The 13292-nt window shown below is 30.1% G+C and overlaps 1 protein-coding gene across 3 annotated transcripts in view; it reads left to right on the top strand.

Annotated features, from left to right (window-relative positions):
* Positions 1–13292, top strand: part of LOC142329670 (pyridoxal-dependent decarboxylase domain-containing protein 1) — a 64441-nt gene that overhangs the window by 43923 nt on the left and 7226 nt on the right. For all 3 annotated transcript variants that reach the window (XM_075374349.1, XM_075374350.1, XM_075374347.1), the window contains exons 13-17: positions 3863–4094; positions 4232–4384; positions 7288–7361; positions 8172–8309; positions 11150–11262. In XM_075374349.1, the coding sequence (XP_075230464.1) occupies positions 3863–4094; positions 4232–4384; positions 7288–7361; positions 8172–8309; positions 11150–11257 (705 nt within the window). In that variant the 3' untranslated portion in view covers positions 11258–11262. The remainder of the gene's footprint in view (positions 1–3862; positions 4095–4231; positions 4385–7287; positions 7362–8171; positions 8310–11149; positions 11263–13292) is intronic.

Below are 13292 nucleotides of genomic sequence, written 5' to 3'. Positions count from 1 at the left end.
TAGTTGAAAAAAGTAGTTAATCTAACATACGCCCAAGTTCTTCATCAGATTCAATTTTGTTTAGTTTTCTTTTGCATGAGTTGCTGCAAAAGAAATTTGTTACATTCTGAAACAAATAAAAATCAAAAAACTAAAGTAAAAGTTGCAATATTGTTATTAAAAAATTATAAGTATTTTTAACGTGCTAATAATATATGATGTTCCATTTTTTAATTAAATTTTTTTAATTTTTTTAATTTTAAAATTTCTCAAATGTAAAGAAAAAGTGAAACCAATTAGATAGTAATTATGCGTACTTCTATATGAAATGAAAATTTAAATAAAATAAACATAAAAGATGAAGACATATTGTATTATATTTGGAAAGATTTTCTTCAAAATAAAATGAAAAATTCAGAGTTATGAATTAGAACATAAAAAAAATCACAAAAACAAATTTCATAAAACAATAACAAAACTATGATTGTGTAGTTACTTCCATTTTGACTATCCCTGAATCAATTTTGACTAGTTTCGGTATACTGTATGTATGTATGTATGTATGTTCGTACTTATGTATCTTGCATAACTCAAATACAATTAGCCAAAAGATTTTGAAATTTTGGATTTAAGACTGTTGTAACATCGAGTTGTGCACCTCCCCTTTTTGATTGCAATGGACTGGATTAAAAATCAAAAAAAATGTGGATTTTGGATTTTTCTTAACTGCAGTAATAAGCCCTCATTGAGAGCTTTTCAATGATATATTTTAAGTGGTACTTATTTTCATTGATTCTAGAGTTATATCCAAATAAAATTTTAATTAATGAAATATTTGGATCTTACAAGGGGAAGGCACATCAGTTCGAATCCGACTTCATCTCCTTTTTTTTAACTTTTTTTTTTATTTAAATATATAGATTTATTAACCTGAGATTGTAAAAAAATTACAATAAATAATAATTCAGTAACAAAAAAAAAAATATATATATATATATATGAAAATGTATCAGAAGTTATTAATGAAATAAAATTTTATGTACTTTCATTTTAAAGAAATGTGTACATGTAATATAGTAATAGGTGTACAAGGAAGTCATGTGTTGTCCACATCAGATTTAAAAAAAAAATAAAGTAGGTTTTTTTTATACTTTATTGTGATGCAATTGCAATACTAAAAAATTAATTTTTTCAGTTTTGTTTATTTTCAAAAAAAATTTAAAAAGGAAAAATATTTTTCATTACTGTAAGTTGATATTAAGCATTTTTAAAATAAATTAATAAAAACAAAAAAAAAAAACAAATAGAATTAAAGAAACTTGTACTAACCTGATTTTATATTAAAAAAATCTGCAAGAAGTTATAAAAAAACAAAATATGTTGAACAAAACTGTATTGAGTATAAAACAACAAAAAAGTAAAAATGAATGACACAACCAGACTGAAGAATCGTTTGTCTGTGCCAGTATAAAATAACAAAACCCTTATTGGATACTGACAAAAAGAGTAGGAGAGGATAAAAGAATTTCTTACCCTTGACATATAGGTGATGTCATGTGCCCGGAGCAGTTCCCCATTTATGATGCTGTCATGGTATCATCAGTACTAAATGTGTTAATAAGTCTTCAACTAATTGATTGATTTATATGATATTACAGATGTCTTGTAAATATATTTTTTACAAAATTATAAACTGTCTTGATTCACAGTCTGCAGGCAAATTTGTAATTTTCTTTGTTCAAGTTGTGTATTTACAGCTTGTAGTGATCGTGGACAGTATAAGAAGCTATTATAAGTTATTTAGCTGGTTTAACCAAGCTCAAACTACCAATGTTCTACACAGAAAGGTCAGCACTGATTATTTGCACAGTTTCAACAAAAATTAAAACAAACAAATTTATTTTTATTGATGAAATAGAGTTTAGAAATAAATTTTATGATGTAATTTTTTCTAGAAGTGCATTTTAATTGATGAAAAAGTACTAGGAGAAATTGATATTATTGATAAATTGCTAACTTTTTTCTTCAGCTTCTCTCTACTTGTTTCTTGGTATTTAGATAGAAAAGATCTACACCTAGAAAAACTTAAAAAAGGTGTTCCAGTCATCTTAAAATCTTACATTACATCTACTACCAAAATTGTTAGAATTGTTTTTTTTTTGTTTTTTTTGTAAAAATCTCTTTCCACTCTGAGAATAATGTCTGCTGATTCTGTAGTCAGTAAATGATAACCAGTATACTATTTCTGACATGTTTAATGAGGTATGTAGTGTCAGTCAAAAGTTTGAGGAACCCCTTAAATTGCACATTCCTTCCTGTCCTACTTTTACTAAACCATACAATGCTAGACATTAGTCAAATAACCCTTAAAATGAGTCATTTTTTTAATAAAAATTCGACCTCTCTATCTTTTATAGAACTGATTTTATTGCAATTTGGCTTTTTTTAAAAAGTTGTATAATGTAAGCTGAAATTTAATTAAAAAAAATTATTGCTCTAGAATGGATACACCCAGACTAATGAGTGAATTTTGGTATGTGTATAAGCTTACATGAAAGGCACCTTAGGTCAGTCTCCTTTTTTTTTTAAACACGTGAGATCTTGATCACGGCCCAGAATACATCTTTTTTTCAGCTCTTTTTGTATAAAAATTGCTGTTCTAATTTACTTCAATTTTGCAATTGGCGCCATATTAATGTTAGACTGCCACACCGTTCTAATCAGTACCTAGGAAGTTGCAGTACATAGGCTAAATACCTTATTCCCATCACTTTTTATTGCCTGCTGTCAATCATACTATAAGCATGTTTAGGTTTATTTCTTTGCTTAAAAATTAAAAATTGGCTGAAAGTTCATGAATACCAATGTGGAAGAGTGAATTAAGCTGTAGATAGATTGTAGAAAAACTTGCATTAAACATGCAGAAAAAAATTAAAAACAACTGGTTCTGTCCTTGATGCTTCCTATAAGGGTTGACCTCCACTAACCTCAACAAGAACTGGCTGTAAAATCGTAAACGTAAGTAAACAAGATCATAGAGCTAGTTTACTTGATATTTTAGTGAAAGTTAAGGTTAGTGGGGCACTAATATCTGTGCTGAAACCCTAAGCTATTGTCTGAGAGGTGCTGAGTTGATGTCTTATATAGCATTGTATAAATCTCTGCTTAAAGAAAAAGCTAAGGAAATGTGAATGAGTTAGTGTTATAAGAGGCATTATGAAAGAAGCCTGGCAAAAATGTGTTTTTTCAGGTGAAAGCAGATTTGAACTGAAGGTTCAAATCAATTGCGGAGAGGAAGCAGTAATGATTTCGGGGTGCATAACCTATGAAGGCCCTGGAGAACTATACATTTTTGATTGATTAGTTAGTAGATAGAGATATGTGCAGATATTGGAGGAAGTAATAGTTCCTTCAGGGACTAGGCTAATGGAAGAGTTCTTCCATAAGCCTAGCAAGAAAATGCTTCCTGTCAAGGATATGGAACTGCTGCCATGGCCAGCACCCTTGCTGTACCTTAATCCCAAAGAAAATTTATGGAACTGTTTGGCAGTCAAGTTGCCAAGAAGAAGCCCAAGTAAAAGTGAAGATTAGAAGCAGAATATTGCTGCATTATGGCAAGTCATCAATGTCAACGAATGCAGGAGGCTGATTGACTCAGTGCCAGATTATGTGAAGGCTGTCCGAAGACCCAACAAAGGGCACATTGATTACTAACTGTAAGATGGTTCTTTTTGATTTTTGTAAAATTTTTAAATAAATATACCTAGAAAAAACTTAAATTTTGTTTTATTTTATGGTGTCCTTAAATTTTTGACAGACACTGTATATCATGTAAAATAATTTAAATCTTTTTGTTTTATTTATTATTGTTATTTTTTTGTAGGAGATTTTAACGGCAACAGTCATGCACAAAGAAACATTCCAACAGTTAGTGCAAAATTCACCACAGTTAAGGTTAGTTGATATGCCGGGATGGGCAGGACTTGGTGGTGTACGTTTTATTCCACAAGGTTGGGAAGATTTATTATTAACAGATCAAGCTAAAGAAGAATTAAATAGGTTAAATATACAACTTGTTGAAAAATTACGTGTAACAGATGCTGCATTTTCACTAGGTATGTATGTAAGTTTTTAGGTTATTTTTTTAGTTTTTTTTGTTACTTCAGTATGAAATGCATTGTTAGAATTATTTATCAGTTTAATTATTTATTTAAAAAATATCTTTATATGTTGTATGTTTTTATTGAAATAGGTGAAGGTACAGATGGATTAGCTTGTGTTAGATTTGGTATGGTTACTGCTGAAACTGATGTTGCCGAGTTATTAAATTTATTCCAATCTGTTGGTCAGAAAGAGGAGGAAAGTTGGAAATTTATTGATACAATGGCTGAAGTTGTTAAAAAAGGTATATAAATTTATTGTGAATTTCTTACAGTGCCAGTTCTTTATGTAATTATTAAAACCTTTTTTCATGTATACATTATTGTTTTATTTTTTATGCTATTGCAGTATGTATGTGCCTTTAAATAAGCAATTGGAGTCTAATTATCCTTTTATTATTATAATACAACATTGTATGTTCATTGTACAATGTAATATTCATTGTATTGTTTTATTTTGGAGGGATTAAAAAATCTGACTTCACTTAATAAAAGTAGAATCTGCCTATTGTAACAGCTCTGGATAAGTCCACAATCGGCTGTGCCAGCAAACGTCAAAAGATTAACAGCTACATCTTATTATGAAAAAAGCAGCAGTATGCCCAGACCTACAAACCTTTCTTAGCTCAAAAAGTAAGAAATCTAGAATTCGAAAAAGGAAAGGAAAACCTAGAAGAGTTGATAATGATAAGGTTCTCTTACCCATGTAAAGATGGAACTAGGGTAAGGGCAAGCTGCTCTATTAAAAAATTAACTTTCAGATTCTCTGCAGAGCAACTTCAAAACACCTCAGAAGATCAGGACAGATTACACAGGATGAAAGCAGCAGAATTTTGATTAAAATACTTTTTGATAATCAGTGTGTGTAATGTAGCAAATGTTATTTTCCATCTAGAAAGTGATGTGCTTGCAGAGAATATTTAGCTTTCTGAAATTGTATGAAACATGGCCGAAATATCCTATTAAACTATATAGTATTCAGCCGTATTATCCACACTAGAGAAGCTTTACGTTATTAGTACAAAACATGTTTTTAAATTAAGGTTTTTGAATTTGCTGACTATATATGCAATGTAAATAGATAACACTTGTGTAACTCAGTCTCAATCAATGAAGTCAGCTGTAAGCAACAATAGTTTAGTCATTTTGTTGTTAGTTATATTCATCTAATTATAATGATTGCTATAATTTGTGATCCTGCTGACTGTGAAGTATGATGAATAATCCAATTTTTGATGACAAAAAACAATTCTACAGCTAAAATTCACAGCCAGATTTATGGTATTTACAGGCAGTATACTATGAGTGACGCTAAAGTAAGACAGAGTGCCATTTATTTCAAGAAGGGTGAACAAACATTCATGATGAACATAATAGCTGGCTGCTGATGATGGCAGATGATTTGATCGCAAAAAATGAAACAAATTGAGAAAATCAGTGCTTCAGCATGTCACGTTGTTTTTTATGTTGCACAAACTTTAATTTATGAAGTCTTGATTGGAAATTGGGCTATAAAAAAATTGTGAGTCGAAGATGTTAACCATACACAAAGAAAAACATCTGGCTGCTGTGTGAATTTTTGTAAAACTGAAGGTGATGAATTCCTTAACCAGAGGTGAAACCTGGATTTCTTATTCAAACGTTGAAATAAAGCAGCAATCAATGCTTATAGCAGCATTCATCATCTCCTTGACCAAAGTTTTTGTAAAAAAGTGTATGACTACTGTTTTTATTTTTAAAAAAACAGTATTTTGCTTATCAGATTTGGTGAACATATAACTACTGTGAATGCCAATATATATATATATATATTGTGAAACAATAAAGATTCTTAGAAAATTAATAAAAATCAAACAACATGGGATGCTACCCCACAGGATAACATTTTTTCATATCAGTGCTATCTCGCAGGGTTTCATTTTTTCATAACAATGTCTGGCCACACATACAGAAAATCAGACAGTGAGGCGATTGAAAAAATTTTTTACAAAATCTTGAGCCATCCACCCTATAGCTCTGACTTAGCTTTCAACGATTATTTTCTTTTTCTTCTCCTTAAACAGTGGTTTGCATCACAAAAATTTGACTGGATTGAAAAATGGCGTTACTGCTTAGTTTAAGTCATTGGAAGCAGAATTTCTCGATAAAGGAATTAAGAAATTAATTCCTTCATCGAGAAAAATCTGTTCAAGTTGAAGGCACTTATGTGGAAAAGCAGTAAATAATAAATTAATAAGTAATAAACTTTATTCATATTATTCAGTTTTTTATTTCAAAATGAAATTTAGTTTATAAAGATGCCTCATAAAAATTAGTTAATAATTTTTGTAATGGTTGGTTATAATTTTTTAAAGCTTTTCTGCTGTATTTATTTTGATAAATGTGTGTTCTTCCTAGTTGGGCTATTCAATGGAATAGAAGCACTTAAAATATTTCTTCAAGTTTATTTTTCATAGTATATTCTAGATTTATAAAAATGTTAATGATTTGGAAAATACATTAGAATTCTGAAATCATACTGAAAGATGTAATGCGTCTCTAAAATTATTCAGTTGTAAGTTGTACAATTGTAATTTGCTTTTCTTAAATTAAAGCAAGAATACAATTAAACATAAGATCAATAAAATACTCTGGATGTTCAATTATCTAAAAAATATAAGCACATATGTGTAAATAACCATTTAAGATCTAGTTGGCTGAACAGTTGCATGTAATTCAATTAGATATTCTGTACTTCATATGCCCTAAGGAATAAGTGAAGCTGCTCCTTTGAGAATCATAAAATTCCTTGAATAGGCAAAAAGTTGAAATTTATATTTTCCTTTTGGTGAAGTTTTTATATTCAAAAGTTGCACTAAAGGTCTCTGTGATTGTGAAGCTGCCAATTCAAACCAGGCTTCCTTCTAATTTTACCAAAAATAATACAATAAAATGAGAACCACTTACATTAAAAATGAAAGCTTAATTACAGGACCAGAAATGAGATTATGAAATTATGAAATTATTCGGTAGCCTAGAGTGACATTGCCGCATAGTATAGAACTTTATTTTAAAATGTATTCAGAGTTAGAGTAATGTATTCATACATATATTTTTTTAAATACCTATAAATTTTAACAAAAGCTTAATCTTGGAATTTATTTTACAGGTATTGAGGCTGCTACATTAGACTTGCAGAAAGAAAGCGAAGAAAAGTTATGGCAGGATGGAATTTTAAGACAGGTACCTTCTTAATATATATTACATCTTTTCTTTTACAAATTGTATTTTTTTTTATACTAATATTAGTATGAAATGCACAGTATTAGTTTGATTGTGTTGAATAATGTATTTAGGTAAAATGTTTGGAATACTTTATAAGTAAGGAACAAACTAGGTATTCCAGCCTGTAATTTAATTGTAGAGTATCTTAGTGTATTGGAAGTTTTAGAATTTTTCTGTCTAGCTAGTAATGTTATAAGGATGATTAAATAACATAGAGATTAAAAGCAGACAGGCTTAAGCAAGAAGGGGTTTCATGCAAGAAGTAAGTAGCACGTACCAAATATGGATCAAGGAATTAGGCAATGTTCTTGAGAAAGTTTTGTCTAAAGTGTAGAACGTTATGGTAGCGAAATATGGACCATTATAACATTAGAGAGAAAAGTACAGAGACATTTAAAATGTGGTATTACAAGATGTTTAAAATTCCGTGGATTAATAATATACCAAATGAAGGAAATTTTAAGATAATTGGAGGACGTGGAATTTGTGACAATCTTATAGAATTAAATTGATTAGCCATACTTATTTAGATATACAGATTTACTTAATTTGGTAATATATTGATGTGTAAAGGATAAAAGCTGATAAAAGGATAAAGGATTCACGTATTACAAAGATTGTAACCGATAAGTAAAGATGTAGTAATTGCATTGGGATTAAAGAATTAACACAGGGCTGTAATGAATGAAAAGTAACATTCAACTATCAAATTACTGTTAACTAATAAATAATTACAATTTTATTAAATTGAATCATAATTTTTTTTAGGTGCCAGTATTTGGTTCATTAGTAAACTGGTGGTCACCTATTACTAAAGATGGTGGTGCTGGTATTAAAGGAAGAAGTTTAGATTTGACAGCTGGTGTTGTGGCTTCAACAGAAAATATCTATCGATATCATATGCAGGTACTGTAGTGATATTAAATTATGAATTTCTTCTAATTCTAATTAAATTTGTTGCTGTTAATAATTCAGTTTTAATTATTTACATCTCTTTGTTTTCTTTGGAAACTTGAATTAAGGGGGGGTGAGTTCTATCATAGACCTCAAAAACAAACAATTTTTTAAAAAAATTATAAAATCTAATAAAAATAGATGAATGGAATTTTATGTATGTAGTTATACACATATATGCAATAATATGAGGGTAAGTCAATTATTATCCGCAATGTAGTTATAAATTTTATTGCTATACAAATAGGAAACTTACATGTACATCATTTTTCAACAGTCCCCTTGCATTCCAATGCACTCGGTCCATTGTTGCACAAGCTTCCTAATACCCTTATAAAAGAAGGTTTACGGTTGAGCTGCGAACCAGGAATGCACCGCTTCTTTCACTGTTTCATCTGAGGTAAATCGACGGCCCCTTAATGCCTCTTTGAGTAGACTAAACAAGTGGTAGTCAGAAGGGGCAAGATCAGGACATACGGAGGATGAGCCAGTACTTCAAAGTTGAGTTTCTGGAGCATTTCAGCAGTGTGGGCAGCAGTATTTGGAAGGACATTGTCGTGCAACAACACAACACCTTTCGACAGCAGTCCTCAGCGTTTGCTTGGAATTGCAGGCTTCAGCTTGGCAGTAAGCATCTCACTGTAATGCGCACTGTTTATTGTCATGCCTATTTCCTCATAATGTTCCAGTACTGGGCCTTGTGGCCCCAAAAAAAACAGAAGCATCAGTTTTCATGTGGATGGTTGGGGTCTTGAACTTTTTTTTACAGGGTGAAATTTGGGTGTTTCCATTCCATTCTCTGCCGTTTACTCTTCGGCTCATAATGATGGATCCATGTTTCATCACCAGTGATGATTCTGTTTAAGATGTCCCGTTCGTTACCATAGCGATCCAAATGTTTTTGGCAGATTTCCAAGTGCGTTTGTTTATGCGACTGTGTGAATTGTTTTGGGACCCATCTTGCACAGACTTTATGAAACCCAAGTCTGTTGTGGATGATTTAGTAGGCAGAACCATGACTAATTTGCAGACAATGTGCCACTTCATCAATAGTTACTCGTCTGTCTAAGAAAACCATGTTACGTGCACGCTCAATGTTTTCCTCATTTGTGGCGGTAAACAGTCGTCCGGCTCCTTCGTCATATGTAACACTTGTGTGACCATTTTTGAATTTTTCAATCCATTTGTAGACACTCCGTTGCGGCAATACACTATTCCCATAGTGTACCGAAAGTCTTCGATGAATTTCAGCTCCTGATACTCCTTCCGACCACAAAAAACGGATCACTGAATGTTGCTCTTCTTTGGTGCAAACAGAAACCGGCGCAGCCATGGTTAATGGCAGGGCAGCGATAATGTAACTAACCTAGTAGCAGCAAACCTGCACAGACATAACAATTAAGCCACGCATGCGTCATCTACGCAACATGACAGTACTACCAACATAAACAAAAATATAACTGAATTGCGGATAATAATTGACTTACCCTCGTATATTTATTGGAGGAAAAAAATTTACAAAGCTTTTTGATGAATGCAAAAGTAATGAGGCTAAGTAATAATGCAAAGTCAGGGAATCACTAAAAGCGGGGGTCAATAGTGGAAGTAATTATTATTAAAGGAATTATCTGAAATTAACAAATCGAGCAGTTTTATGAACAGTAAACATTACCACATTAAGAGTGTTTGAATGGAATTAAAAAAATAATTTTTGCCTGAGTTATAGCTACTTAAACAAAAATCTGTTTTTTCTATGCCTATAAGTCTATTTGCCCAGCCAACAAGATTTAGCCCCTTGCCATTCATTAAAGAAAGTTAAGCTTTTCATGTTTCAAAAAGGGATTCATTGTTTGGACTGGCCTGGAAATTCACCAGACCTGAACCTAGTTGAAAATTTGTGGTCAGTTGTGAAGAAAAGACAGAGAAAAATGGACTGCTCTACCAAAGAGAAGATGATTTGTGATAAAGGTGTGGTTTTACAATCAAGAAATTAAAGAATATGTAAAAACTTTATAGATTCAGTGCCTGAAAGAATTGAAATGGTTATTAAAGATGCGATGAGGACATGTTAAATACTAAAATGTACTATAATAAACACTATACATTTTTTATATGTAATAAATTTGATTATTTTTGAAAATATACTCTTGTTCACATTAATTTGCACTAGACTGCAGGTGGCAAATTTAAAATGGACCTTGCTTGAGAAACTTGCCTGATTTTCTTAAATTTCTTAACATATAGTTATGGGTTTTAATAAAATGCCTTCCAGTTTTATCTTTACTTTCCAGCCAAATATATTAAGATGGTTTTATTACAGATTGTTTTAAAAATAATTTTTTTTATATTCAAATTTAATTGGAATTTAAATTTTTTTACTATTGATTAAGCTGTTCATTTTTTAATTGTCTGAAATCTGTCTCATTTAAAATAAACTATCCTAGTTCTGATAAATTATAATGCATACACAAAACTAAGAGTGGCTGCAGCTGAGATTTTTTGAACATTGCAGTTAAAAGGTTTGAGTACAGAGAGCAAGGAATAATTAGTGTCTGAATATGTATTCTTACTATAATGTAAACATGTATAAATTGGATCATGGTCTTTAAATGTGTAAATGTTATGAATTCTTTTTTACTGAAGAACCTTTTAATGTTAGATTAGTTGGCACAGAAGTCATCATTTGCAATGAATAAATCCCAGAAATATTTTTGGAAAATATATGTGATGAGTTTTAACCAGTATTTCAATTCTGGCAATCAAATTTTTTGCATTGTTATAATTTTTTTTAGGGATCTGCTGCTGGAGTAAAAGAAGCACCCCTTGTTGTAACACCAGTAGCAGGTCATTCTCGAACTTCTTCAGTCACATCGCAACAAAGTAATACTGCCACAAATTAAATTAGGTAAATTATATTATTAATTTTTTGATTTGACAAATTGTATTATTTGGTATTTTTTTCTCTTATTTTATTTTATAATTTATTATTAACAGCTCATTTTTTTGGGAATAATTTGCATTTATTTTTAATACTAATTTTTCGTGTATTTTTTATTTTTGGGCTATACACCTATTTAAGTCTTCAATTATGTATTTTATTAATTATACTCATTTTTATGGTTATTTAATAATTTATTTTTCATTCCATTTTAAAAGTTTGCATTGAGTTATGTTTTTTCTAAAAGCTACATGGAATTGGAAGGCTGTAATTTGGCAGGCAGGCTTGAACAATTTTAATGTAGATTTGCAGAAACATAGTGCTTGTGTAATTAATAATGAGTTTTTATTTTTGGTAAAACATGGTAGGGTAGAATTAGTTGAGACAGTCGACTCAATTATCTCTTAGCAGTCTAAGGAACACTACCAGATTGGTTCTGATTCTACTATTATTATGAGTGCTATTGAGACAAACATGATATGATTAAGGGTATTCTAGTAAAAAGGAAGGAACTGGCACAGACAGTAATAAATTGCATACACAATAACATTTAACCAATAATTGGTGACTGCATAGAGTGAGTGGAATTTGTCATGGTTTGAATAATAAGTTTCAGGGTTTTATGACTCCTACACAAGACTGCACTTCATTTACACCTCATGCATATCATACTTGTTCATCCTCTGAAGTAATACCTGAATAATAATTCCCGGAAGCTAAACAAAAAAAAGAAAGAAGGGTTTTTGTATGACTGAATTAGACATTAGTTATTGAGATCTAAGAAAAAGGATTTTTTGTAGACTTAACTTTCTTGCATAGCCCAGAGTAAAAAAAGAAGATTAGTGATTTGACTTTTCAAAAGTCCTATTCTTTCAACAGATTTGTATAGATATGAGATTCTTATGTGGAAAAAGGAAGAAGCGGGTAGAATGAGAAATTATTCATATATTTTAATAATTTCTTATTCTATTCTCTTAGATTAAGATTTTAATACAAAAACATCATGGTTTTGTGATAAAATATAAATAATAGATTGTTTTGTTTCAGTATAAAATATTTATAAGCATATTTTAAAATGTTTCACAGTTAATATTCAATTTATCATATTCCTAGATCATTTCACTTAATTATAATTTCCCATAATCTGCATTTTTTAAAATGAAAAAAAAATACTATAAAAAAATTTAGGTTCTCAATAACTGAGGAAGAAGTCCATTCAAATCCTAACTTTTTGCTACTTTTATATTATTATAAATTACATCAGAATGATAGAACAGTATTTTATTCCTGTTTACTTAATGTTTGTAGTTAGTAGAAATATTTAATGAGATTTTATCTAAGGAGTAAAATTTAAGAGTAATATTTCAAAAAAATGTGACAAAAATTTAAAGTATAATAAGAGATTAACTTTTTTATAATAAATCTCTGTTACAAGCTTTTCCATTAGGTGATAATTTTTTGTTACCTCTTTTGCAATATTATGTTAGAAGTGCAAAAGTATGGTCGAAATTCAAGTTATTAAACCTTATTACTGAATATTTAGAAACGAAAAAATGTCGTGGCCATGAAGAATGATAAATATTCTACAGTTGTTTATAATTTCTTCTTCCTTCAATATTACCATGATTCCTATATATAGTTCACAAATTACATTGTAATCAATCCAGTGTAACTTGCTACTGCAAATGTTCCTATAACTTAAGATGAGGTTTTTGTGTCTTATTAAATTTAAAAAAAACAATGTGTCTATAAACATGGCAAGAGAAGTATTTTGCATTATACAGCGTAATACAAGATGACACCAAAAAACCTGACAATATTTTAGAATAATGTAACACAGTAATTATAAAAAACTCAATTTATTCACTAATTAGACTTAAAGCCACATGTTTCCTATTATTGCTGAAAAACTAACCTTTTATTTAGATTAATTAAGTGCAGAAAGTAATATTTTGCAAATGTTGTCCATTTTGTCCCATATATTGAGTCACATGGCG

The sequence above is a fragment of the Lycorma delicatula genome, chromosome 9 (assembly GCF_047948215.1).
Source record: "Lycorma delicatula isolate Av1 chromosome 9, ASM4794821v1, whole genome shotgun sequence".
Lineage (NCBI taxonomy): Eukaryota > Metazoa > Arthropoda > Insecta > Hemiptera > Fulgoridae > Lycorma > Lycorma delicatula.
The sequence above is the reverse complement of the archived record's forward strand: the minus strand, read 5'-3'. Positions and strand labels throughout refer to the sequence as shown.